The sequence below is a fragment of the Neovison vison genome, chromosome 1 (assembly GCF_020171115.1).
Source record: "Neovison vison isolate M4711 chromosome 1, ASM_NN_V1, whole genome shotgun sequence".
NCBI classification, from domain to species: Eukaryota; Metazoa; Chordata; class Mammalia; order Carnivora; family Mustelidae; genus Neogale; species Neogale vison.
Window position 1 is genome coordinate 79270497 of NC_058091.1, and position 14986 is coordinate 79285482.

The 14986-nt window shown below is 33.8% G+C and overlaps 1 protein-coding gene across 2 annotated transcripts in view; it reads left to right on the top strand.

Moving 5' to 3' along the window:
• The window catches only part of TBC1D32 (TBC1 domain family member 32), a 230443-nt gene extending 219742 nt beyond the window's left edge, over positions 1-10701 (top strand). For both annotated transcript variants that reach the window (XM_044249741.1, XM_044249731.1), the window contains exon 34: positions 8862-10701. In XM_044249741.1, coding sequence (XP_044105676.1) covers positions 8862-8981 — 120 coding nt within the window. In that variant the 3' untranslated portion in view covers positions 8982-10701. The remainder of the gene's footprint in view (positions 1-8861) is intronic.
• Positions 10702-14986: the final 4285 nt, after the last annotated feature.

Genomic DNA, 14986 nt, shown 5'->3' on the forward strand with positions numbered 1-14986 from the left:
ATTTTTTTTATATCAGTGACAGATGATGGTTCAGAAAATTTGTGAGCATTACACTTACCAGAAAGAAAAACATGCTCTAGAAAAATAAGCACCGTACACTTAAATATACCAGTGAACTTAAAAGTCTAAAGTTTGTTGGTTTTCCTTTTTATTTTATTTTATTTTATTTTATTTTATTTTATTTTATTTTATTTATTTGATGGAGAGAGAGATCACAAGTAGGCAGAGAGGCAGGCAGAGGGATAGGGAGAAGCAGGCTCTCCACTGAGCAGGGAACCCAATGCGGGGCTCCATCCCAGGACCCTGGGATCATGACCTGAGCGGAAGGCAGAGGCGTAACCCACTGAGCCACCCAGATGCGCCCCCCTTTTTTTTAAGTGGAGTGTCTCTGTCACTTTCTCTCTCTTTCTCCCTCCCTCCCTCCTTCTCACTCTCTCTTTTCCAGTCACTCACTCTCACTCACTCATGCAAGCAAGCCAGTTTAGAAAGAGTGTAATAGTACTTTAGAAGACCCACTGTTTTAGCCAACTGGCTATATTGCATTTCTCTCTAGCATGATAATGGGTTGGCAGTGATCTTGGTTTTAGTTTGTGAATTCAATTGATTTCAACTTGGAAAAAAACGTCACTGAAATGCCAGGCTAGGAAAAGATTGCCTTCCAGTGAAAATCAGACTGTGAATGCTCAAGGTACTTAATTAAAATGCTTCAACTAAATCCTGCATGTTATGGCAAAATCAATTTATAATTATGAAAAAATCAAATTAATTTCAATCCAATCAGTAAATTGTCAAGAGGAATTTTGTTGTTGTTGTTCCTGCAGCTGTTACCAGAACATGTTGACAGGGTAAGGAATGGAGATCAGTCTGAGAAATAGCACATGAATTGCTAAGCTTTTAAAAGACAAAAGTATACATGGTACAAAAAATAATTCATCATCTCAGGGAATAGATAAAACACATTCGGTTTTATGTTAACTGTAGTTTGTAAATAAGTGTTTTTCACTGTTTTTGTATCACTGGGTTTGCTTGCATTCAAATTTTGGCTCTGTTACTCTGTAAGCTTGGATACCTTGCTTAACCTCTCTGTGCCTCAGTTTTCTCATCTGTATAATTGGGTGTAAATAGTACCTATTCCATGGAATTGTTGAGGAATTAAATGATACGTTTTTGTAAAATTCTTCTAGAATACTGTCTGGCACATAGCAAGTGCATTAAAAAAAATAGCAGTTATTTGAATATCTACATTCCTGTCCCATCCTTCTCTTGTTATTAACTGAAGAAAAGATTGTATACAAGCATAGCAAAGGATGTAGGCCTTTTTTCTGAGTCCATAACTAGACCATATACTTTGCTTCCATTTTTTTCTTCTCTAGCCCTGTAGATATTTTAGGAAATCATAGTAATACCTGACATACACTTCAGATCTAGGTCAGGATCGTTCTCTTACATTGTATCTGATCAAGGCCTGTTTCCTCATTTACCCCGCCAGGATTAGATCATCTCCCTAGTCATCACACAATGCCCATGTATCCATCAGCTAAGTTAAAGTTAATTATTTATTATTTTTAAATTTTGTATTTAAGTTCAGTTTAGTTAACATATACTGGATTATTACTTTCAGGGTTAAATTTAGTGATTCATCAGTTGCATATAACACTCATACTCATTACATCAGGTGCCCTCCTTATTAACCATCACCCATTTACCCCATTTCTCCACAACCCCCCTGCAGTTTTCAGTTTGTTTCCTATAGTTAAGAGTCTTATGGTTTGCCTCCCTCTCTGTTTTCATTTTGTTTTTTCTTCCTTTCCTCTATATTCATCTGTTTTGTTTCTTAAATTCTACATATGAATAAAATCATACAGTATTTATCTTTCTCTGCCTGGCTTACTTCGATTAGCATAATACCGTCTAGTTCCATCCATGTCATTGGAAATGGTAAGATTTCATTTTTTTTTTTTTGATGGCTGAGTAATATTACATTGTGTGTGTGTGTGTGTGTGTGTGTGTGTGTTACATCTTCTTTATCCGTTCATCTGTTGATGGCCATCTAGTCTCTTTCCATATTTTGGCTGTTGTGGACATTGCTGTTATAAACATTGGGGTGCATGTACCCTTTCGAATCATTATGTTTGTGTTCTTTGTATAAATACCCAGTAATGTAATTGCTGGTTCATGGGATAGTTCTATTTTTACCTCTTTGAGGAAGCTCCATACAATTTTCCAGAGTAGCGGTACGAGTTTGCATTCCCACCAATGGTGTGAGAGGGTTCCCTCTTTGCATCCTTGCCAACATCTGTTGTTTCCTGAGTTGTTAATTCTAGCCATTCTGATCAGTGTGAGGTTATATGAGTTAAAATCTTTTAAGAATCACATACTCTTTCCTAAATACTTACAAACCTCATCCTCTGTCCAGAGCTACGCACACTCCATAAACTTCCCTAATCCTGAGGATCCTTAGTGTGCTTATTAAAATTGACATATCTGGACTCCTCCCCAGACCTACCCAAACAATTTTCGTGACAGGCCTGAGTTGCCAGGTTTTAGTATAAAATCTCAAATCGCTTGAAACCTTTGACTATGTAAAAATGTTACTTTTGAAACTTGAATCCAGAATGCCAACACCAGGGATTTAATAGTTTTGGGGCTGTTGAGCTCTGGGATTTCTGATTATACCAAGCACCCCAGGAGAAACAACTAGAAAGAACATTACTTACAGTTTGGTTGTTTTTCTACCATTTTGACCAAGAAAGAAGGTCCTACACAAAAAATCAAAAAATCATCTCTAGCAAAGGTAAAGAGCAGAGCCAATTTCACAAAACTCCTTCTTTCATGTGACTCTTACTATATAATTTGATGCTTCTTTGTGAGATTTGATGTCCATGTGAATCCTTTAAGTTACCTTGGTATATTAAGTTCTACACCTTTTGTCCTAAACTTTATATATTTCCAGGTGATTATTAATAAGTGTCAACTCATTGTTCCCATTTAGCCCATTCAAAGTGACTTTTCTTCACACTTTATAAAGAACTATTATGTCTTTTTTTGAAATCATCTTTCAAATGCATTAATAATTAAATTTGGGAAATAATATACCAAACATGCTTAAACTTGATCCTGAAGTCATAAAACTAAGGCATGTAATGTTAGCATACCCAGTCTTTTTGTACTTTATATAATTTGCCACCCCAAAAGGCATTATCTTTGATTCATATTCCAGATTTACAAGACTTGCAGTAACTCTAAAAAACTTTTTTTTTTTTTTTCTTTTTTAGAGGCTCAGTGGCTCTAACATGTTTGGCTCAGTGGGTTAAGCCTCTGCCTTTGGCTCAGGTCATGATCTCAGGGTCCTGGGATCGAGTCCCTCATCAGGCTCTCTGCTCAGCAGGGAGCCTGCTTCCCCCTCTCTCTCTGCCTGCCTCTTCCTACTTGTGATCTCTCTTTCTCTCTGCCAAATAAATAAATAAAATATTTAGAAAAAAATTAAAAACATTTTTGCTAGAAATTATTTTTGGAAACTTTACCTGATATAAGAAATGTTTGAAAGCATAGGTATAGTTTGATTTCTGTAAGGGGCACATTCCTGAGATATTGCAAGAAAAGACAGTAATATAATATTTTAAGTGAAATGTTCCCTTATGTTTTTGGCAAGGGGTTGAAAAACAGATGAGTCAGTAATCTTCGATGTTAAACATTATAGATTTGTAGCGTGATCAAGGAAATCTAACAGCCATTTTAGAGACCATCAGTAAATAAAGATGTTCTTCCTATGAAACCATTAACACCTTGAGTGCTTATTGAATGCCAGGCACTGGACAAAGGGATTTATGGGTATTAATAATTCACTCATTGACTTACTCGACTATTGTACAACAGCTGTGTCCCAGGCACAGCTGTATTATAAGACAGGCCATGTCCCTACCCACACTGGCCTTCATTCTAGTGGTAGACAAGTGTTTGAATAAATACATAATGCTTCAGGGGTGCCTGGGTGGCTCAGTGGGTTAAAGCCTCTGCCTTCCGCTTAGGTCATGATCCCAGGGGCCTGGGATCGAGCCCTTCATTGGGCTCTCTGCCCAGTGGGAAGCCTGCTTCCTCCTCTCTCTCTCTCTCTCTCTCTCTCTGCCTGCCTCTTCACCTACTTGAGATCTCTGTCTGTCAAATAAATAAATAAAATCTTAAAAAAAAAACACATAATGCTTCAGGTGTTGATAGATCTTATCATAAGGAAATCAGACATCTTAAGAGAGTCATACTAAGTCAGAGATGCTGTGTAGAGTCCAGCAAAGGCTACTCTGAGAGAGTAAGCAGAGATCTGAATGAAGCAAAGGAAAAAGCAAAGCAAGGACTTCTGGGCAAAATTCTTCTAAATAGAAAGAAAGGCAAATGCAGAAGCTTAGAGGTAAGAATGAGGTTGACCCACTTAGAAAGTGTTGAGATGATCACTGTGGCAGAACAAGGTGAGATAGAACAGTAAGAGAGGAGTCAGGGCCAGATCATGTAAGGTTTTATAGTCCAGGAAAAGGAGTCTAGGCAGTACAACTTTATGCCATTATTGTCTGCATTTGCACAGGAGAAATTGAGACTTAGAGTGTCAGTAAACTTCCTCAGGTTCAGGTTCAAACATCTAGTAATTAGTAGAGGGGAGTTTGGACCCTTTTTGGTATGAATCCAAATCTTGTACCCCTTCTAGTATATCAGGTTGACTCTCACTAACTAGTCTGGTTACCTTTTTAAAAACCTTAAATTCAGTGGATCTTCTAGTTAAACGTTCTCAATAGTAAAAGAAAAATCAGCGGATACATATTTGAAACTGGGTTGTGTATACAAAGGAGAGAGACAAGCTGTGTATATGCCACATCATGTAATATTGAATGCACATGAAATATTGTGGTTTAGAATAGTAATTTTTATTTTTTATTTTATTATTTTTTTTGAATTTTATTTTAGTTTTTGCAGTGTTCCAAAATTCATTGTTTATGTACCACACCCAGTGCTCCATGCAATACATGCCCTCCATAATACCCACCAGGCTCACCATTTTTTTAAAGATTTTATTTATTTGAGAGAGCAAGCAAGTGAAAGACAGCACAAGCAGAGGGAGAGGCAGAGGGAAAGGAAGAAGCAGACTCCCCACTGATCAGAGAGCCTGATGCAGGACTCAAACCCAGAACCCTGGGATCATGATCTGAGCCAAAGGCATATGCTTAACCAACTGAGCCACCCAGACACCCTAGAATAGTAATTTTTTAATGCTTTTTGATGATTCAACATTTGAAACCTAGCATTAATGAAGAGAGCCAATCACTGGTTGAAAAGCTATTGAGATACAAAAAAGAAAATGCAGTATGCCCAAAATGAACTTCTAACCAAGGTGTAAACCACTTCAGAAGTAACATATTAGAAAAAATAGTCCATTGTTTATATAAAAAGGGATAGTATTGCTTATATAATTACATATGTTTGCCTAGTTAAAGAAAAAGGGAATTCAGGTGTGCCTGGCTAGCTCAAGACAGCATGCAACTCTTAATGTTGGGGTCATAAAATCAAGCCCCACATTAGGGGTAGAGATTACTGAAAAAAAATAAATTAATTCATATTTTTATACAGAGTCCAGTACACTGAGATCTATAACCAAATGATAAAGCAGTATTCTGAAGAAATTATCTGCTATAAATTGAATGATAAGCTGGCAGCCTAAATGGTTATAATTACAAAGTAAAGTTATCCACTAAAGACATTAGAGAATATTTAAGCTAAAATGAAGAATAAACCACTCTGAAAATAAAAAGTAGAATTAGAGATTCTGAAGATTTTATTCAAAGTTATAAATTGTAAAATTTAAATAATGAGCTGCATCATTTAAAAACATTCTTTTAAAAATGAATATTTTTCTCTTATGAAATAATGATCTTTATAGACTTATGTGGCCATTTTTATTTGTTTCAAGTTTCTATTTAAATTCCAGTTAGATAACATACTGTATAATATTAGTTTCAGGAGTAGAATTCAGTGATTCATTACTAAGATACAATACCCAGTGCTTATCAAAAGGCCCTCCGTAATCCCCATCACCCATTTAATCTATCCCCCATCCTCCTCCTCTCCAGCAACACTCAGTTTGTTCTCTGTAATTAAGCATCTACTTTATGGTTTGCCTCCCTTTATTTTTTTTTTTTATTTTTTTTCCCAATTTATTTATTTTCAGAAAAACAGTATTCATTATTTTTTCACCACACCCAGTGCTCCATGCAAGCTGTGCCCTCTATAATACCCACCACCTTGTACCCCAACCTCCCACCCCCCACCACTTTATTCCCCCTATGTTCATCTGTTTTACTTCTTAAATTCTACATATGAATGAAATCATATGGTATCTATCTTTGACTTATTTTGCTTGACATAATACTCTCTAGCTCCACCCACATCATTGTAAATGGCAAGATTTTATTCTTTTTGATGGCTGAGTAATATTCCGGCGTGTGTGTGTATGCATGCATATACCATATCTTCTTTATCCATTTATCAGTTGATATACCTTTGGGCTTTTTCCATTATTTGGCTATTGTTGATAATGCTACTGTAAACATTGGGATTCATGTGTCCATTCAAATCAGTATTTTTGTGTCCTTTGGGGAAGTACCTAGTAGTGCAGTTGCTGGATTGTAGGGTAGTTCTATTTTTACCTTTTTGAGGAAATTCCATACTGTTTCCAGAGTGTCTGCACCAGTTTGCATTATGTGTGTCTCTTCAGAATAGTTATCAGGGTATTTTTTCTTTATTTTGAAATTAATGTCCAAAAATTAAAGCCATAACTCAAAAAATATTTTAAGGAAAAAATATATGTAAAACAAGTGATAACAATGGTTCTCCATAAGTGGAACAGTGATTAAAAGATGTTCAATAGATTTTGCATATTTTTGCCAAGAAAATAATTATTAGAGCTATTATTCAAATGGTGTCATCTCCTATTGTGATTCAGTTAATGAACAATAAGTATTCTTTTAAAAATCATGTATATGCACTAAAGCAATTTTTCTGACATTGGGTTTTTATCTGGTTAGAATAACACATTACTATAATTTCTCTCCACTGACATACAAACTTCCTCATAAAAGTTTTAATGAGTTGATCAGTGCCAAATCACACATAATTTGAATGAAAAGAATGGTTAAATTCATAAATAGTTCCGTGACCTACAACAGTAACTGTTTGAAGTGAATTCTTGAACAGTAAGAATTGTCTTACTTTAATCCTGTTTTCCCCAAAAGCAAAGCGAACTATTTTTTGATAAGAGAGAAATTTACAAAGACCCAGTATTTCTGCTATTCATAAGATGAACATCTTCCCTTTGATTGAGTTGCTTATACATTAAACAGAGACACAATATGTATCTCAGCTGTTAATGTTTTAGGACAGGGGCCTGCCAAATTAACCTTTGTGTCTTCAGTTTATAATCAAGAATGAATGAGTTAATGAAGAGATAAGAGAATAGATAACAATTATTTTTAAATTAAGGGTAAAGTTCAAATTTTTTTTTAAAGATTTTATTTATCTATTTGACAGAGAGAGATCCCAAGTTGGCAGAGAGGCAGGCAGAGAGAGTGGGAGGGAAGCAGGCTCCCCGCCGAGCAGAGAGTCTAAGTCGGGAATTGATCCCAGAACCCTGAGATCATGCCCGGAGCCGAAGGCAGCGGCTCAACCCACTGAGCCTCCCAGGCGCCCAAAGTTCAAATTTTTATGTTGGGAGAAGTTAACTCTAGCCAGTGTTATAATGTTACACATACAACTTAATGTCATTTAGTTTTTTCAGCTATAACATCAGACTTGTAGATCAGTAATAATTTTTTTTTGATGTACCAACTAGTCCTCCAGGTTATCCATATTTCAGGTGATACATGGAAAAATAAGTATAAATTCTTCCAAGTCATTTGCAAGCTGAGAACTATTACTTAAGTGAGCAGTAACATTTGAGGAAGGCTTTTACAAACATTCATCCTTACTGAGAATTGCGTGTAGTGTTTTCCTAGTCATTATACATTCATGTATCTCATCTATAAACTGATCACCTCAAACACAATATCTGGTAGGATAGTATATTATCTTTTGTTCTTTTTGAATTGCTTTTGGGTTTTGTTAGTACTTTTATCTCTAAACTGTAATCTCTAGAAAGGTAAGAATTGTCCAATTTTTAAAATAACCTCCAAAACTCTGACCATAATACTACATTGGATTAGATATGATTTTTCGATAGAATTTTTGGAGGGTAGGTACTTCATTGCTTGTATTTAGAAATTTTAAAAGAAGTAACTGTACAATTCCCTTAAAGTCTCCAAGATTTTAAGTGAATCTTCCTACTGTTTTAATTTATTCTTGAATGCCTCATTTGGGACATACCATTAAGTTCAGAATTAGCATAGACATGCACAGTACCAACATTATGAGTTATAGACTGTTGAAGGTTTTATGAACCTTCAGAGCTGTAGAACAGATATTTCTTGTAACATTATAGTATCCTTTGATAAGCTTAAAGGTCTTTATTCATTAAAAATGTGAACAATCATTCTACAATTGAAACTTTATCCAAAATAGTAGGAAGATTTCATTAAGTAAGAATTTGTCTTCTTTTTTGTTAGCTGTAAAATGTATTTGGTTTTACAAACAGACAAGCTTGTTTCATAGGTACATGATTTCTTGCTATTACCTACATACATAGCCTACTACATAAAAAGCAATTACACATTTACTAGCAACATAAAGCCCCATCTATAGCTGAAAAAAGTCAACTATTTAAAATTTACCAACTTAGAATTGTGTTTCTTTACGCAAGCAAATTACTTTCTCTTTGTATTTTTTGACAGGAAGAAGCACTGCATGGTTTTCGAGTGAGTGATTACTTTGAATACATGGAGATTTTGGAACAAAACTACCGAACAGTAGTGCTGAGAGACATGCGGAACGTTAGAGTGCAGAGCACATAGATGGTGGAGTGCATGGTTTAATGTCATGTTTTATTTATTTGTAAAGAAAACAGGGGGACTTGATTGTCTTCTGTGTCTAAAACAATATATGCTTTGTGAATACACATATTGTGAATCAATACTGGGACTCTTTCAATATAATAATATATATTCGATTAGGAGTTAGCTCAATTTGTGACATGAAATAAATTTATTTTTGTTAAGTTCATTGTTTTCTGAGACTGTTTTAGAATCAGATCTAATTTACTTACAGTTCTTTATGTGTAAGAGCTGGTCCCAACTGACATCTCTTTCTTTACCAGAAGATTAAAATATTTTTTTCTAAATGAGTTTTGAAAGAAGCATCAACATTATAAATAATTGTTTGACTAGCCAGAGAGAGAGTCCATATGAACAAGGAAGACATTTATTTTCTTCATGTTTTGTCTGCACCTATAAAGGAAAATAGACAAAGCCACAATTACTAATTTTACATGAGGAGGAAATAAATGATATTTATCATAGCAAATGCTAAGAAAACTATTGTTCTCAGACATAATTGTTTTTCTAGGAATTGTTTTTGATACCTATATCAACTTACAATTTTCCATGTGAAGTGTAGGCTCTACATGGTTCATTTAGAAGATAGATTAGTTATTTCATACTGATAAGCAATTGACTTTGCATTTTTTATACATTTTTCTTAGTGATAAATTTTATTTGTACTGAACTTAAAAACATTAAGGAGAATAACTTCTAAATTATTTTAAATGAGTAACACAATGTTTTATTTAAATAGAAGGCTTTGCTCCAGTGAGATTAATACAATTTGCTAAAGTCTGTTTTCTTATAACTGTCACATTTAATATATGAAAAATAATACACAAAAATATTTTTCAGTTAGCAATTTTAACAAATTTTTTTTAACTTATGGGTGGTAGTCATTTTGTATGCATTACTTATATTTAAATATAAATCAACCAATAAAACCATTTTGAAGCCTTTTTTTCTAAACCAAAAATAGCTTATCCACAAACTCATTTTTCCTTTCAGTATCATGAAACAACTGGCACCATAGAGTTTTTAGCTGTGTGATATTTAGGCTATTGTAATATCAACCTTCCAAAATTGGGTTTTATGCTGTTAATGCTAACAGTAGCTGCTCTGTAATGGTGTTCGTAAAGGGCATTGAAAAAGTTGAGAAAAGAAAATTGAGCAAGTTAATTTGACATATTGCTCCCTTTAGCTCTGGTTGATAGGAGTTAAGTAAGAGAGTCCTAGGTTACTCAAAATACCAAGCTTTTGTCTACTTTCAAACTTAATTTTGGAAAGCTGTAATACATGTTTATGGTTTCATTTCTTCCCATTCTGTTCCTGAGTTACTGTTATTGATACTAAGAAATTGCAGCTTTATTTCCTTTTTAAAAGCTCTTACATGGCAATTGGAAATATAGATGGAGAAGGAACTATCTTAGTTTTATAATATTCATTGGTGATTTTGATTGGAAACTGAAGTAAGATCTAGATAATAACAGTTACATTTTGGAAAAGTGAATTCAGCTGAAGCCAGAAGGCGTTTGTGTTCATTTGTTAAATAAATGTCTTATGAACAATGACCTAGCAATTTGGTGAAATAAAATGTAAAATATTGTTGTTTATGTAGCTAGCATTGTAAATTATTTTTGTACCTATTATTCCAAGAATACTATTTAGAATAGAAATAAACACAACCCTGCCTTGACTTTCAGTTTTGTTTTTAATTATTTAAAGTATAAGTCCTTAGGACAGACTTTATTTCTGTTTTGTGAACGGATACCTCATACATTTTACAGGATTCATTATGAGAAACTATATTTTATGATAACAGTGCAAACAAATGTGAAAACAGTATAAACAAAAGGGAAAATGTAAGCACTCATATATAAATCTTTGAATACCTGTTTTCAGAATTTCATCTCTGTAGTTATGCCTCCTCAGAATTTCGTCTCTGTAGTTATGCCTCCTCATAATGCATAGGCATCTAAGGATTCTGTGAAGGTAAAGTAAATCTCAGAAATTAATCTAACTTTAATAGAATTCTAACTAAATCTATGATTATTAAATTATGGCATGTTCTAGTTTGATTTTCCAATTCAAGATGTTAAAGAAATTTCTTTGTTCATTAAACAGACATGTTTTGAGGGTTGCACATATAATATTTTTAATATCCAGGATAGGAAAAATAACAGCACTTAATAGCACTACTACTCACAGAGTCCACAGTCCTCATGGAGAGAGGAATAATTTTAAACTGTGAAAACGTAGTCTTAAAGATGACAAGAATTTATCTCTGGATTTGGTGCTTTGATGAGAACAGTTTTGATGGAGTAGTGAAGTTTGTTTGGAGCAGGGTTAATTGATGCTGAGAGGAAAGACTGAAGACCCGTCCTTCTAGGAGCATTGCTAAACAGGGAAAGAGAATATGGGTGGTAACTAGAGGAGGGGTGGGGTCAAAAGACTTTTTTAAGACGGAGAATGGAAACATGTTTATATGTGAGTGGAAATGATGCAGTAAGGAAAGGAAAACACGCTAAAGAGAAAAATACTGGAGTGAATGTCATGAGACTCATCACCATAGGAGTGAAAACTGCAACAGCCATTTTGGAAGTTTGGGTTTTGTTTTGTTTTTTCTTTTTCAAATTAAGTTAAATGCGCACTTCACTGTGTGACTCAGCAATATTCTTTGTAAGCATTTCCCCTAAAGAAATGAAAGATATCTCCATACAGAGGCATGCACGAATAATACAGCTTTATTCATCATAGTCCCAAAATGGAAACAACCCAACTGGTGAATAGATAAACAAATGTAGTTCATTCCATAAAATGGAATACATCTCAGCATTAAAAAGTACCACCTACTGATGCACACAAAAGTATACATAGGATTTCATTTACATGATGTTCTAAAAAAAGGTATATCTATGTGACAGAAGGTTACTGATTTCCAGGGCCTAGGCTGGGGGTGTGAAGAAAAGGGATTTACTACATAGAGGCAGAGGGGACATCTATGTCATAATTGTAATTATGGCTACATGACTATGTTTTTAAAAGTACTTTGAATTGTGTGCTTAAAATGAGTGTATTTTAAGTTTCACCTCAATAAAGCTGATTATCAAAAGATAAATACTGCAAAGAAAAATTGATAAATCTGTTGTAATGGAAGTGTCTCAACATCAGCAATTATGTTAGCTGTAGGTTACTTGTGGATGCCTTAAACAAGTTGAGGAAAATCCTTTCTATTTCTATTTTGATGAGAGTTTCAGGAATAGAATTTGGAAATGATTTTATCAAATACTTTATGTGAAAGTAATCTTTGCATGAGTTTCATCTTTATTTGGTCTGTTGATATGGTAACTTCCCAATATTCCTAATACCAAACAAATTGTGCATTCCTAAGATTAATTCTACTTGGTCATAATATATTATCATTTTTACATATTGTCAGACTTGATTTGTTAAAATTTTATTAGGGATTTTTATGTTCATAAGGGATATTGATCTGTATTCTTTTTCTAATTTTGGTATCATGATAATGCTGGCTTCATAAAATGAGAAGTGTTCATCTGTTTTCTAGAAGTTTATATGAAATGGTATTATAGTCTAGAAGTTTGTATAAAAGGTATTTTGTATTTTCCTTCAATGTTTGATAGAATTTCCCAGTGAAGCCTGGAATTTTCTTTGTGATAAGATTAAAAAAATTTTTTTTAATTTCTTTTCAGTGTTCCAGAATCAATTGTTTATGTACCACATCCAGTGTTCCATGCAGTATGTGCCCTCCATAATACCCACCACCAGGCTCACCCAACCCCCTACTACCTTCCCCTCCAAAACCCTCAGTTTGTTTCTCAGAGTCCACAGTCTCTCGTGGTTCGTTTGCCCTTCCAATTTCCCCCAACTTACTTCTCCTCTCCATCTCCCCATGTCCTCTGTGTTATTCTTTATGCTCCACAAGTAAATGAAACCATATGATAATTGACTCTCTCTGCTTGACTTATTTCACTCAGCATGATCTCTTCCAATCCCATCCATGTTGATACAAAAGTTGAGTATTCATTCTTTCTGATGGAGGCATAATACTCCATAGTGTATATGGACCACAGCTTCCTTATCCATTCGTCCACTGAAAGGGCATTTTGGTTCTTTCCACAGTTTGGTGACTGTGGCCATTGCTGCTATGAACATTGGGGTACAGATGGCCCTTCTTTTCACTACATCTGTATCTTTGGGGTAAATACCCAGTAGTTCAATTGCAGGGTCATAGGGAAGCTCTATTTTTAATTTCTTAAGGAATCTTCACACTGTTTTCCCAAGTGGCTGCACCAACTTACATTATGATAAGATTTTTTACAAAAGAAAATTAATTTCTCTTATAGAATCATGGCTATTCAAAATATTTATACTTAAGTGAACTTTGGTAATTTATTTTAAATAATTTCTCCATTTTATCAAACTGTCAAATTTAGAGGTGTTGAGTTGTTCATAATATTTGTTACATTTTTAATATGTGTAGAATTTGTGATGATTCACTGCTCTTAGTTTTGGTAATGTTCATTTGCATCTTACTTTTTTTCATGATCTGTCTGGCTAGAAGTTTATAAATGTTCTCAAAGAACTAGCTTTTAGTTTCAACAATTTCTCTTTTTCTGTTTTCTGTTCCATTGATTTCCACTCAGAACTTTATTATCCTTCTGTTTTCTTTCAGTTTCATTTGCTCATATTTATCTTGTTTACTTTCAGTTTCATTTGCTCATATTTATCTAGTTTCTTAAAGTCATTTATTTGAGATCCTTCTTTTCTAGTATGGCTGGTTAGTGCTTTGAAATTCCCAGTAAGTACTGCCTTAGTTGCATCCACAAATTTTGATTTGTTGCTTATACATTTTATATAGTTGGAAATACTTTATATTTTACCTTTTGATTTTGTTTGATACATGGGTTATTTAGAGATGTGTAATTTAGTTTCCATATATTTTGGGATTTTTCCATGTATACAGTTTAATAACACGGATTTAAACTGTGCAGGTTCATTTATAGTTTTGTTTTGTTTTTACAGTGCAGTCTTGTAGATGTATTTTCTCTTCCTTATGACTTAACATTTTTACATCTAGCTTAGTTTAAGAATATATAGTACATAAAATATACAAAATATATGTATTAATTGACTATTATCAGTAAGGTTTCCAGTAAACAGAAGGCTATTGGTAGTCACATTTTTGAGCAAATCCAAAGTTATATGTGAATCTTCCACTATGGGGAGTGGGAGTGTCCACTTCCCTAAACACTGTTCAACGGTCAACTCTATTTCTGCTACTGATTTCTAGTTTAATTTTATTGTGGCTAGAACTTTCTTTATGTTAATCTTTTAAAATTTATTAAAATGTATTTTATGTTCCAGATTATCTGCCCATAAATGCTTTTCATGTAACTTAAAAGAAATGTATATTTTGCTGTTTTTGTGTGGAGTGGTCTGTGAATCTCAGAACAAATTATTTGGTATTGTCTTGTGTATCTTTACTGACCTTTCTGGCTACTTGTTTTAGCTATTGTGAGAATAATGTTGAAATTAACTATAATTGTGGATTTTCTGTTCCTCCTTTCAGTTCAGTTTTTTCCTTCATGCATTTTGAAGGTCCTAATAAGGTGTATAAATTTTTGACTGTTACATACTTTTGATGAATTAACTTTTTTATCCTTGTGAAATAACTGTGTTTATCCCAGTAATACTTTTTTCCTCTGAAGTCTGAATTAGTATCTAATATTTAATAGTCTTCTAATTTAATATTCATATGCCTTTTCTGAGGTTTTGTTTTGTTGTTTAGGATTTGGGTGATCTTTCTCCATTATTTTACTTTCCCTTATGTATTTTTATATTTAAAGTGATTTTATTGTAGGCAGCATAGTGGGTCTAACTCTCTTTCCCCAATCTTAGCAAATTATGCCTTCTTGTTTAGGCCATCGTTTACCTTGTAAACCTTGTACACCTTTACA